At 43.7% G+C, this 14,179-nt stretch overlaps 1 protein-coding gene across 1 annotated transcript in view; it reads right to left on the bottom strand.

The window, feature by feature from the left end:
* The window catches only part of LOC134009535 (phospholipid-transporting ATPase ABCA1-like), a 117,929-nt gene that overhangs the window by 56,985 nt on the left and 46,765 nt on the right, over positions 1–14,179 (bottom strand). The window contains 8 exon segments of the mRNA XM_062449043.1: positions 967–1,094; positions 4,617–4,756; positions 5,456–5,491; positions 5,749–5,856; positions 6,182–6,230; positions 6,991–7,193; positions 9,115–9,196; positions 10,344–10,555. Coding sequence (XP_062305027.1) covers positions 967–1,094; positions 4,617–4,756; positions 5,456–5,491; positions 5,749–5,856; positions 6,182–6,230; positions 6,991–7,193; positions 9,115–9,196; positions 10,344–10,555 — 958 coding nt within the window.

Here is a 14,179-nt window from a genome sequence, read left to right as displayed (position 1 = left end):
CAGTATGTGATTACCATAGCAACATGCTAGGGCCTGAAAGTCTATTTAAGCTATCCTACCAGATCGATCTATTACAATACAATGATCTCCCCAGGATAGGATAAGGAAACCCAGGCTGAATACCAATGAGTAGGAGCTATAGGAATCCAATATGAATCTTTGGTCACTGCCAGCAGTTGTTTACAGTATTGCAGTATGCATAGTGAGACACATAGAATATTCAGCATGGCTTTTTCCCCCTAATATAATATTGCCTATTTTTATTATTCAGAAAATTCTGAATTAATATGTAGCAACAGCAAAAAAAAAAGGAAATGTGATCTTTATCTTTTGTCACACAATACTGTGTGTGAATGTGGAATAAGAGACTCAAACAAGCCTTGTCACTTTCTGTCTTTACCCAAAAACATCCACCCCCTCTAACAAGCTACTCAACATAATTGTCCCATAAATAATAACCTGGTGACATGGTACTGCCAAAAGGAATGTAAAAAAGCGTCTGGATCTCATGAAACGACTGGGGACAGAACGTCATTCAACAGGCTGTTGAGGGTTTGGGCAGACGGGGAAGGAGCGGGGAGCTCATGATGTGCATGGGAAGCTCTCTCTCTCTGTCTCGTTGTGTAAAGGACGAGGCCAGATGAGCTTGCTGTCAGGTTGGGCACAGCGCTGAGAGAAAGCTGTCTTACACTCCTACCCAGAAGTGTTTCGTATGCACACTTAATTGCTTTTGCGCCTACCGGCAGCCTAGCGGGCACCCAGCTGGGTGATACACGCTTGGGTGTGAGTGACGTGAATCCCCCTGCCCCCCCCACCACTCCACAGCATCTAGGGAAACTGCTTCTCAGCACCAAAAAAAAATTGCGAAACCCTGTTCCTCTTCTTGACACGGTGTGCTTAATTGTTTGCTCGGGTTGTATCTAACAGCAGTGTCCAAGGCTGAGGCCTGCTGGCACGGAGGCCTACCTGAAGAAGGTGGTCTGAGGGAGGCCGTACATCCAGGGCTGGAGCTCCAGGCTGGGGTACTCGGAGAAGGGGGGGACGATCAGGGAGAAGATGAGAGACAGGCAGACGAACACGGCTGGCAGGACCACCTGGGACACACGGGAGGGGGGAGCATCAACGTTAGCACAGGAGCGTCCTACAACCTCGCGGAACACACCGGCATAATATACGCATGGTCACGTCAGAAACCAGTCGAAACCGGTTGGAAAACATGCCGTTTGAGGCTTTTCTTCTGATTCTGACTTATTCTGAATAAGTCAGAGGGTGGTTTTGCATGGAAATGTACAGGCTTCTGCAAAGCAACCAATAAGGCATTCTGATGTTGGCTGAATGAATGACAATTAAGGGCTGAACAGAAAACCCACTTCCCAAACAGCGTGGACCACAGCTTGAGCCTGGCCGCACTCTTCATAAAGAGAATGGAAGGGACACCATGCCAGTTAGCACATGCTGGAACAAAAGTGCTGATAACAATTGTCATTTGTCATAAATTTGTGAGGAAACGTACACAGCAGCTACCCTTTTAGTTGAAAGGAAATACCATCCCAACAACCTACTGTATAAAAGTGTGCGGGGAAAGGGGGGGGGGGATTGGAGGGTGGGGGGTGTGTGGGGGTGGGAGGAGTTGTGTTATGCCCCGTTGTACATAAGTATGAAAGTATCATCAAAACAAATCAACTATGATTATGTGCGTCTCCACTGTTGTGCATGGCTGAGATTGGAAAACAATTCATAAAATCTGACAGAAGACCGGTTACATCGTCTCCCCTCCAACCTCCCGTCTCTCCCCTGCCTCAACCCTCAGCGCTCTTACACGCAACCACCTAAGTGATGCAACCAATCACACGCGAGAGAGACGCGTAGCCGTGGAAATTAATATGCTCACCGTGAACTTGTTTTGGCTGCTGTGCATGTGTAAGGAGTTTGATTAAACACTTCCAAACGCTGGCACCATCGCCCGCCCACTCAAGCATAATTAATTTCTCGCTATTCTCTTTTTTCGTCGAAGCAGCGGCACACTTTTCGCTGCCCTCCACTTCCGCAGTCCCACTCCATTTTATTTTCCCTCGTGTTCTCTTTTCATTTTCTTCGGGGAGCTGACAAAAAAAAAACAAGGTCTAAGGAGAAAGTGCACAATATCTTTAATGTTTAATCACTTGTTGGGAAGGTGCTCGTCAGAAGTGGGAGCTATGCTGAACGTGATTAATTGTGGGTGCCGAAATTGCCCAGCGCAATTCGAAATGGCACAATACAAAAGGGAGGGCTCTATATTCACTACAGAACTCCATGTTGTGTGTGCGTGTGTCTCTGTGTGGAGAGGAAGATGCACGCCGATGAGACTGAAAGGCTAATGAGTGAGAGCGCACAAAATAAATGACTACAGAACTCTCCTTTCTTCCAGTTTCTTTCCCTCCGTCGTTTTCCCTCCCTCTGACAGTAATTGAGGGTGACAGCTGGTAGTTCTTCTATTGTGAGCCCGCTGGAGACATGTCATGACGTTGTCAACGCTTGTGTACTTCGTGGACTGGATGCATTACTTTGTCACTTTCTCAACTTCCTCGGGAAAATAAGGATGGAATACTTTCCAAATTGGTGTAAACACCAAAACACAATTAGGGAATGTTTTATTCACAGCAAAGTCAAGTGAATAATTACAGATGGTTGGCTCTTATTTGCTCTTCAAATGAACTTGTCATGTTTCAACAGTGCAATGGCCATAATCAAGTCCCATTTTAAACTCAAATCTTGTCATGTTGCCATCCCCTTTGACTCAATACATGACGGCAAGTAACATTTAATATCCATTATAGTTGTAATTAACTACTAATGCAAGGGAAAACAAAAAAGAATGCTGCACTCCAAAAAATTGGCTGTTAACAGTGAATAAGAAGATTCAGTCTTGAGACGAGGTGTCAAGAAATGACTAAATGTAAATGTAAGAATGCGCGGCCTGGTTGAAGGGCTCACGCCTTCCAGACTCTAACACCATGTCACACACATGGCCTTTCGATCAGACGAAACAAGCCATATCAATCAATCCTACTGCATGGGCTAGTCCTAACGCATGCAGAGTGGAGAAGGCGCCGGATTTCTTTCAACCCGGCTGGCGTGCCACCACCGGATCCTGCTACCCACCATTTTTCTGAAGCAAACGTTACAAGCGCCAGTCCTCAACTTTCCCCCCTCATAAATCACTCCTGTTGAGTTCCACGCCATAATCTCTTTTGTATTCCCAATGGGCTCCTTTCAAAGAGATTACCTCGCCCCATAGTCATATCTGCTCACAATGGGAGCTGTTTACATGATGTTAAAAACCCTTTGTCCGGCTCACAAGTGACACATGAATGGAGACAAAGGAGCAGAAAGAGGTGTGTTTGAGTACACAGTCTTGGTCACACGCACACACACACACACACACACCTCGGCAAATACAACAGAGGGATGATGTGGATTGACAGTGACTAATGGGGATTGGTATAGCGGCGTATTACAGGAGAAAACGTTGTCTCACACAGGCAGCGGAACGTCTGCACACAGGCGGAGAGGAGGAGGAGAGACAAGACTCTCCACAATGCCTTTCAAGTGTAATTAATTCAATGTCAAGATAACATTCATAGCTGATGGGGTTACATGATGTCTGCACACGTGTTATGAATATGGGATTGGCTTCGCAAAGACTGATAATGTAAGTGATCGCTCCGCAATTTCAAAGGAAAACTTGTATGCAAATCATTGTGTATTCATTTGACAAAAAATTGAACAAGGAAATTGGTCGTGTCATGCAAACTGATATCCTTTTATTGGTATTGACTTTTAAAGTTATTTTATTTATTGGCTTTGACTTTTTTAAATTATAATGCTTATAATCAACAAAATGATACAGACGTGCACTTAATAGGCTAATAGCAACCTGTCAGACGCTTAATTGTTACGATAATGATATCTGATGCACGCCTAATTAAAATACATTATTTGCATACTTTCAAATTAGGAAAATAAACCGTGGACGTCTCATTGGCTTTCCTTTTCCAATTCGGTCTAAGTTGTTCCAAACCATAAAGAAAGTTTGCACCTTTTGCTCTCCAAAAGTAACATCGTACTCGGTCTCCTTGGTAACTGGAGAGCGCTTACATTCTCCTCGGGCTGGATGAACCACCCACTTGCCAATACTAAGACGATGACGCATCTGGAGTGGGTTGTGGAAGAGATTCAGTGTCCTGAAAACACCTTTTCGGGTTAGCAGGGTGAGGTTTGGCCGGAAATGGTGACCGGCCCTGGAATCACAAGAAGAAAGAGGTGGTGCTGCTCTTCTGCAGACAACACTTTCTTTAGTTGTGTGTGTACAAGCGCGTGTCGGGCAGGGTCGTTCCAAAGCATCTTGACAGCAACACACTGTGAGCCGGTAAGATCACCAACATGCTAGGAGACACGGATGGGGTTTTCGGGGTTTAATGGAAGATCTCAGAATGCTATCGCACCAATTAGCTTTGTGGCCTCCACATACTCCACGGTGACATGAAGGAGGAACACTGTAAATGAATACTGCACCGTGGCACGGTCATATATAACGTTAGTGTACCCCTAGCTGCGTTGCGGTCAGAGGGCGTTACCTGGGCGACGAGTCCCTTGCGGCTCCTCCTGGCGTAGTGGAAGCGCTTGATGAAGAGCGCCAGGAACTGGCGGCGGATCAGCTCCCAGCCGGTGATCACCACGGAGCCCTTGCCATTGGTGTTGGCCACCTTCTCCGAGGCTACGACAGGGGGACGACAATCGGTGAGGGGACAGCGTGTAATCTGAACAGATGCATGGCTTTCGATGATTTAGTGAGCTCAGCCATCCATAGGGCTCGAACAACGAGGAGATTAACTCTTGGGTTACGAACACCGGAAACGGTTTCTTGGGATGGCAAGGGATCTGTAATATCAAGAGGTCCATATCACCTAGAGGTCATGTGCTGTTCTGTTTGTTCCACAGGTATAAGCAAACGGACTGAAATGATAGCTGAGAACAATGCAGAGGCATGTGACTCACAACATGATCTATCCTTGGAACGATCTATTCGCCCAAAAAGAAAGTGCGATATGACTCAGAATGGAGTCAGAAGTTAACCACACATAAAAACAAAACACAGATTGAATGAATCTCATGTCATGGCTAAGAGACACTGAAAAGGTGGCAGCCATTTTAATATTGATATTAATATGAATTTAATGAATTCCTCCTGCAAGTATTACTAATTCAGAAGACTTCATGGTTTGGGATTTTCAAGACGGCCGTTGAGGTCAAAAGACTACGATTATCCAATTTGAAAGGAAAAATTACTTTCACATGAGATAAAGTAGCTACTACAATGGATGACCCTATTCACGTTCTATTCAAGGTCAAAACTAAGTGAAATCACTGATAAATTCAAGTTGTCTCCTCAGAAAGATTGGCCTTCACTACTTACCTTCCACTTTTCTGGTAAACCGCCCCTTAAAATCCTCTTCGGTTAGAGCAAAAAGGAATACAGAAATCAACAGAGAAAAGAGATTAAGACTGACGTCCAGCTGCAAGGCATTACACATCTAGTTTAGAATAGTATTAAAATAGTAGTAATAGAATAGTTTTCTATGCTTTGCAGAATATGATTTATTTAGACACAAATTCATTACAAACTCATTTAAGGGCAATGGTTGTGAAAGGTAAATTGATGTTCATTAATTTACCCGCAAGTTCCAAAGGTACTATAAAAGTACTTACCACTTTTCATGGGGACTTGGTCTGAATCTGTCCTGACATTAGCCACACTGTTCCGCTTGGATTCACGGGAACTCCTTTTCCAGTCTCGTACCAATGCTTCATTTTTAGCTGTGGGAATACACATATGATTTGTAGTTTTGCCCTGACCCATTTTGAGGTTATAAATAACATAAAGGGCAGAAAGACACAAACCTATAAGGTTGTATATTATGAAATACAAAAGCATGAGGCTCCATTGGTGGAAGTGGGATTGGAAAGACTTAAGCAGACAGTGTTGAGACGGCTGAGAGCTGGTAGATGTTATTGATCCAAACAAGAAGTGTCCAAATGAATGGAACAACAAGCTAACCAATAGCACAGCTTGATAGGCAAGATAGTGAATCGGAAAACACCAGGAAGTGACGACAGTCACAGGAAGCCTTTGTCCTCTCACCTGGCTCCTCCACATCAACACCCGTGTCCTCCGCTACCTTCAGGAAAATCTACAGAATGGAAGCAGTTGTCAGACCATAAGATAAATACAAGACTGTTACGAGATACACAGTTGTCATAATCACTTATGTGGGTTCAGGTGACTTTTCGATGGAAATACATGATAGATAGATTCAACTAATAATTGTCCCAAGTCAGCCTTTATCATCTTTTATAAATACATGTAAAGCGTTTGAATTTTGAATGAGAAAATGCCAGACTGACATCTTGTTTCTATTTGTCAGTAAATGTGTGAGGCATGCACTTCAAAATAACCTTGTTGTGTCTGAATGTCAGACTCTCAACCAGAATTATTCAAACAGCCCACAGGGCATGAGGACCTGACAAAACTCAAACACATTAGGCTTGTTTTCCAACAGTCTCTAGGTTGTACCTACATGGACCATGCTCTCTTTAGCATATTAACCATTTTGCTTAAGAGACGGAAAATGGGGAATTTGAGTGAGGTAGCATTTGTCTATCTGTGCCTGTATGAAAGTGTGCATAGAGTATGGACATGTTTGCCTGCACATACAGCACTGTGCAAAATGATTAGGCACCCAAGGTTTTTTAACAAGAACACTGTCTTAAATATACATTTGTATGTCTTCTGTATTTGCGTGGCAGTGCTAAAGTGCTCTGTTGCAAAACAAAACAATAGTTTAGTCTTTTCATGATTTCTTGAAGCATTTTCTGCTGTACTTTTGAATCCTTTGGGCCTAAGACTTTTGCATGGCACTGCAGCTGGGCCCTGCACGGAGAGTCTCCTACCTCCTCCAGTGTTGTGTCGGAGATTCCATATGTGGAGACTCCCAGGTCGCCCATCTCCAGATCCAGCTCTTTAAAGAGCAGGGCGAAAGTGCCGTCCCGGGCCCCGCTGTAGGGGAGGATGTAGGTAATCTCCTGGCCGATGTTCTCCAGAAACACTGCCTCGGGTATGTGCCTGCGCACCAGCCTATTAATGGCTGTAAGGTCTGGAGGGAAATAACCGCCATTTTAGTGATGACAATGAGAAGACCTCCAGAATCATTTCTTCTTTTCTCGTTGAACCATGTGCAGTCAGGGTTGTCGATTCCCGCCTTGTATGTTAGGAACACAGTAAAGGTACTGAAGGACCTTTCAGGAATGACTTTGTGTGATACAAATGACTCACTTACCATTGCTACTTGGGTATAGAGATTAAACAACACAACATTGCTGTTGTAAGAAGAGACAATCACCATTACCTTGACCTCTCTCACCGAGGCCCAGAGTTTGGAGAGTGGACACGTTCTCCTTCATCTATTGAGGAGCTACATCTCCATTAGAATCAATCAGCACCAGCGTCGAGCCAAACACCGCCTCCGTTATCGATCCGCTGCTCTTATAGATAATCACAGCTGCTTAACCAAGCAATGCCTAGCTGCTTTATGAGGAGGTAGGGAGATGGATCGGTCTCACACGTTGGCCTTAACTACCAGCCCGTGGTTGTAATTGAGAGGAATTACCCTGTCACCATCTGCATTAAGATGGGTTTTTCTTCTTCTTTTCACTTCATGAAACCCTGTACATTAGTCTACTGAATTTTGTTTGATAAAAAACTATGTTGAAAAAGTCCTATTAAAGTGGGAAAGTTGTGATGCATGTTGGGGTTGAAGGGTGTGCCAAGCAGTGTTGCCACAGTTACTTTGAAAAAGTAATCTGATTACTGATTACTCCTTTAAAAAGTAATTTAGTTACATTACAGATTACTTGATTTTAAAAGTAACGCGTTAGATTACTCGTGACTGAAAAAAGTGGTCATATTAGTTAACGGCATCACTGTGTATTTCCAACTCGAAAATGCACATCTTTCTCTCCTCCTCCATTGTTGTTTGTGTCGCTGCGTGGTACTTCAATTGTCTCCAAACATCTCCACTGTAACTTAGCCGATGAGAGGCACGACACAAGTGTAATGTTGATTTATAGACAAGAGTTTCTTTTGAAATGTTGACCTAAGAACGCACTTGGAAAAACGACTCAAGTCGTAGGCCTACTTGAGGAAAAAAACTAACCATAAAAAACGCCCAGAGTACAGTAAATCTGAGAATGCGAACCATTACTTTTACAAAAAACATGGATTTAGTTGCGGTTCGTTGCATTTGTTCATGTAATAGTTTATTAATCTTTTTTGTCTTTCTTATTTGTCACATATAATCAAATCGAGATGGCACCAGAGAAAAAGGGCTTGAGGAAAGTGGCGACTCAGAGTCACTGGGAGGGAGTGGTAGGTCTATGTATATACACGTGACCTGACCCTCATGCTGAAAACGTGACTTAATTTTCGCATAGGCTACATGACTTCACTCCCAGATACGCAAGAAGAAATCAAATATATATTTTACTATTAATGACAAAATAGTAACGCAGTGACTTGGACAAGTAACTTTAATCTGATTACTGGTTTGGAAATAGTAACGCGTTAGATTACTCGTTACTGAAAAAAGTGGTCAGATTAGAGTAACGAGTTACTAAGTAACGCACTACCGGCATCAGTGGTGCTAAGGCATTCATGGGACCATGGGTGGTCTCATCAGAGCTTTGGGCCGTCGGCCAATCGCACTGCAGCCCCAGTGAGGGGGTCCAGACATCTTAGCCTTTCACTGCTGCCAGTTGGACAAGGCAGCCAGTCAGCTAGTAACAATGAACAGGCGGTCAGCACCACTTCTTATGAAAGTTAGGTTAGGCTAATTAGGTTAGGAAGTGAGATAGGTAGAATAACTATAGTGATATTGACTGTGACACTTCCGGAACAGTGTATTGTGAATCAATACAAAAAAGGACCAGAAAGCAAAAGGTAAGAAAACATTAGTGCAAGTCCACCGAAATGTTGCGCTGTTTAGATGAGCGTTAGCATCGGGAGCGTGTTTAGCGTACCTGAGGGCTCCGAAGAGTTGGTCCAGCTCTGGCTGTCGATCCCCTCATCCACACTGCTGTTCATGGAGGGACAGGCCTCCTCCTATTCATTAACCAGGGACAAATGAAAAGGCCTTCACCACAGTTGGCCTCTTAGCCTGAACATCATCCCCTTCACAGTCTGCTCTAAGTAGTCGTTCGGTAATGACGCAAGGCATTTGCATAATTGCGCTCATCGAGTTCATGACACGATGAGGTTGAACACGTACACTTTCAAGGAACGTTCATGCCGAGCCGTTCTCGGTTGAAGAACAGGTGAGGTTCGGGTTTCCCCTCCAACCCATGGTATAACATTTGATGCTCCATTTTTATCCAGCCAGTTTGCTATTTTGTCGTGTTTGGTTGCAGTTCCTCAAAAGTGACATGAATACTGGTATTAAATGTTGCCCACGGATGGGGGAACAACTTGTTGAAATGTCGGGTAACTTCTTTATTGTTGAGTTGACTAACGGTCAATCTGATTATTAAAACCGAGTCCTCTTTCTAGCTCGATATGTACCTGCTGGACACTAAATATGTTTTGTGAAGCGTCGGGGGTGAGAGGGTAGTGTGGAGGGGTGCTGAACCTCCTCCCACAACTGTGTTACATTACTTGAGTCTCCACAAAGAGCCTGTGGACTAATGGTAATTGCTGTAGCCCCACTAGCATGGGTGCATCTTGTTCATTTGCTCCTATTGATTAAAACTAAGTGCGCAAGGCTAGATTGAGTACTCGGCCCCCTCCCTCACGACAATTAGTATCACCCAGCGCGGAGGTGTCTGCCAATTTTCATGCTGGGAGGAGACTAAACACAGATCATTACAGGGGAGGGCAAGGCGTCGGAGCGCAGTTCTGAGAAGTGTGTCGATAATGGACTAGTGAAGCATCTCCCTCTGGGTGCAAAAAAAACTCACTCAACTGATCACTGGACACTGTCTGGGCATTGTGCATGTGTACAGTCACATAGCTTAATACAGACTCAGACATTGGTATTGGCATATTTTCAGTACGTACAAGTCAACGGGTTATCTTTAGCTCAATGGCCGTTATACAACCGAATGCAGAACTTGTGTAACTTCTGTAAAATGTTCAAACTTTTTCGTGCAGTAGTTACCTTCCCATGTTAAATCCTAAAGGCTTTAGGTTATAGACACTAGGTCCATTCTTACTGTCTTTCCAATTCAACACATACTGAATTTCCTCTAGTCACCTCTTTGACCTGAGTGTGCGTGGATGCTGGGCGCTGGGATGTCCCCCCCTCTGCCACCTTCACCAGGGTCAGGTAGTACCCGCTGCCGAAGCACTTCTTCAGGAAGAGGGAGGAGCCACAGCAGCACATCTTCCCGTGGGAGATGATGGCGATGCGGTCTCCCAAGATGTCCGCCTCGTCCATGTGGTGTGTGGAGAGGATGATTGTGCGGCCTTTAGGAGGGACATGAAGCAAAACAAACCAATTACTGTGGGCGAGGTTGGTGAAGTGGATGTGTGTGCTTGTTTGTGTGCGTGTTGTGTGTGTGTGTGTGTGTGTGTGTGTGTGTGTGAGAGAGAGAGAGATAGAGTATGTGTGTGAGGTGTTGTGGAGACTTTTCGAGTGAAAGATTACGGCCAACTATTGTCGGCTGCCGTGGTACTACATTGTTTATTCTGTCAACAATGATCAGAAGTAAGCGGTGGAGGAAAAAATGTCCACAAGAGACAACTTCACAATCTGCAGCGATTTCTTTTCAAACAAAGCCACAAAGCTCATGGGACTAATCAACATTTTGCTGCCAACACCTTCTTGTTCTCGATTCATGCCATTTTAATATCAATGCAGTGGAAGACTACGTGGGTGTGTTTTTTCGATTACATTAACTCAACTACTTCAATCCAATTCCAGTGGAATAAACAGTGAAAACACTTTTCTAGCCATTCAATTTAAACACAGACCATATTTATTCATTTATCTTATCCGTTTTTTTTTGTAGTATTTTTGTTGTTATAAGAGCTACCGATAGGATGCCCGGAGCTATATATCCAACACAGCCAGAGAGCCAACGTTTTCACAGAGGTAAGTGAGGTCGCAATGTACGACGTGGCCGAAGCTAACGTGTTTTAATTAGCACCTTCCTTGGCAACCAGGAAATGGATATTAGATCTGTGATGAAGTCACAGCATGGTCATCTCACTGGATGTCGTTAGCTGGCAGCATGTTTGCCAGTATTCACATTCACCTGCTGCTACTGTGCACAGTGGCTGTGTTGATTGGGATGTGTTCCAAACACACAAATCTACCTCCCTCTTTCATGTTGTCATGATGGTAAGCCTTCAGCTTCAAATAGACAGATTTGATGAAATCTGAAGTGGAAAGAAAGGCATTGTGGGTATGAGGTATTCGGCAGACAATTGGACGCTTGTAAAATTGGACACTTGTCAAAAGTTTGCATTATTATGACTCTACGGAGCTGACACTGACATGTTTTAAATGAGGAGGATTTGAGCGTTATAATATATAATAATAGATATTAGTCAATGCCATCACAGTTTGTCGACACAAGGTCTGACAGCGCCTGGCTCGCAGTCACCCGTTATGACACACTAGTATCTGTTGATTAGCTGCGTGATTTGACCTTACCCCGTTGTTGGTGTTATATTTTGGGGGTCGTTATTATCGGAGGTCAGGGTCGACTGCTGAGCATTGGCACTTTTGTTCTTCTTCTTTCCTCTGAGCTCGTTCAATTTGTATCTCCCCTGGTCGCATTATCCCCGAACAGACACACACACACAGGTCATTAGACAGAGCTCTACAACTACTCTCAGCTCTGCTGCCTAGCCAATCACACCTCGTTGGAATTATGAAACGTGTCAGCAAAGACCAAGCAATCAGTGTTTTGACTTGTGATACAGCTCTGAAAGCTGAACGCAAGCACTGACGACTATACAGAGACAACATGGTTGTTTTGAAGGATAAACAGTTTGTTTGAGGCTGGGTGATTCCGTTTGTGCAAGGTTCAGTTTTGGTGGCTGTGGTTGGTTTCCCGAGGTAGTATCATACTTTACAAGGTGAAATAATAAACACCCGGTGCATCGTACGGAGGCTAGGGAAAAAATAAATGTGCTGGGGCGAAGCCCAGCCCACAAAGGCTCGCTGATTTATGGCATGTTGTGTTGCATTACAGCACCAAGTGATACATCAAAGCAGTGTGGAAATCGCAGGTAAATCTTTTGTGCAGTGACTACGTACAACATGGTCCAGGGAAGAGATCAGGATCCAGAGAAGCCCCCTGGCTTGTAAATCAAGCGGAAGGACATGGACATGAACTTGTCGAAATGAACCAAGAAATATTGTTTATATTTGTGTGTATCATTTGGTGAAACTTTTAATCAGTTGTTTCATTGACACTTGAGACAGGAGGCTGTTTAACTTAAATCAATAATGTCTGAATCCATAACCTCAAATTCTAATTACTCTGACACGCTGCCACTAATGTGCCACCAAGTCCCTTTATACTATGTCTAAAGACGTGTGGATTTGAACTATTTTTTTCTCCTTTTAATTGCTGAAGGAATAAATGAAAGAGACATTCGGCAAACTACTCAGCATGGATACTCTAATGGATTCACATTAAAAGGCCCCAATTAGAAGCATGTTCTTCCATTTGCACTCATCTAGCTTGGAGTCGGTCTGCTTCTTTTCTTTCATAGGGACTACAATTAGAGTTCTCACGTTGTCTCTACGCTGTGCCATTATCCTGAACAAGGTAAACCCTTACAGTTTCATTCATAATCCAGAGGTGCGCGGGTTGTTTACTAATTTAGCATGGAGAGTGTTGTGGCTGCTGGCTGTGCGGTGCGAAGAGAGAACCTGCTGAGCTTCAAGTGACGTTGTCCTCGTATACGTGTCTTGGTCTCAGTACGTAATGAATCTTTTTCCTTCTTTCCACTCAATTGGCAACTCACTCTTGCATGAAAATACCAACGAAGATCGAACAACTCTGCGTTACAATTTCAAACATTCGTAAGGGACATCATTTGAATAACTGCCAATGTTAACTAAGTGTTACTCAGCTGTTGGTTAGACATCTGTATAAACATCACCCACCAAACCGATTTGACGACTAGCTTTTAGGTGACGTAGAAGGCATCATGGCTGGTTGTCGGGTATTTTCTGAGGTCAAAGTGCCAAAGATGCATTCTAGTACAGGGCAGGTTGAAGCAGTACCGTTGAGCACCACACTGACGTAACCAGAGTACACAATACACTAAGCCGTTGGAAAAGTGCTGCTTATGAAGTAAGACAAAGAAAGGTGTCTGGTGTGTGAGTCTCTCCAGCTGTGATGTTTGGAATATTAGTATTTGCTTTGATTTTGTTGGCATTTTTTCATCAACATATTTTCTGGAAATGCATCGCAGATGAGGCCTTTAATCCAACGTAATTTCTTTCAATAATTTAGAATTTGCTAACGACTTAATGGGTTTTTGATTTATGTTCAGATGTTTGTGCTCAATGCTGTATTACGTTGCCGGTAATCAAAAACACGACTTTAATATAGTCGGGAGTCTATTGTCAAACCTAAACCTTTTCTAAATGATTTAAAAAGTGATTAAATCAACTTTGCAGAGGTACAATAGTTAATAATCCACATTAGGGATGATATGCATTATATCTAACGTACTTTGTCTGTTGGACATGACACCCCATCTCCCTGAGCTGCACAGCAGGGCTGTCAGAACTTGTTCTTGGAGTGAAAAGTGTGAAGCAATAGTTCAGAGGCTGGACTGGCGACCAAACTCTAATGGACACAAACAGAGAGCAATAAAATCGGAGTGTGCCTGCGACTTAGGAGCCCCACCAGCGCACCCTGTATGGATTTCCAGTCTCTTGAAGTGAACATTTCTCCTTTAAGGGATGTTTTTTCCCTTGATACTCATATTCATCCAGTGATGAGCATTTAACTGCCTCTCATTACCTATTCACCACACAGAAATGCATTATGCTCGGCTACTTCAAAGCTGCACCTGCTAATGATATCAGAAGTGCGAGCAAACAGCCATCGTTGATGTTGA

The sequence above is a fragment of the Osmerus eperlanus genome, chromosome 23 (assembly GCF_963692335.1).
Source record: "Osmerus eperlanus chromosome 23, fOsmEpe2.1, whole genome shotgun sequence".
Classification (NCBI taxonomy): Eukaryota; Metazoa; Chordata; class Actinopteri; order Osmeriformes; family Osmeridae; genus Osmerus; species Osmerus eperlanus.
The sequence above is the reverse complement of the archived record's forward strand: the minus strand, read 5'-3'. Positions and strand labels throughout refer to the sequence as shown.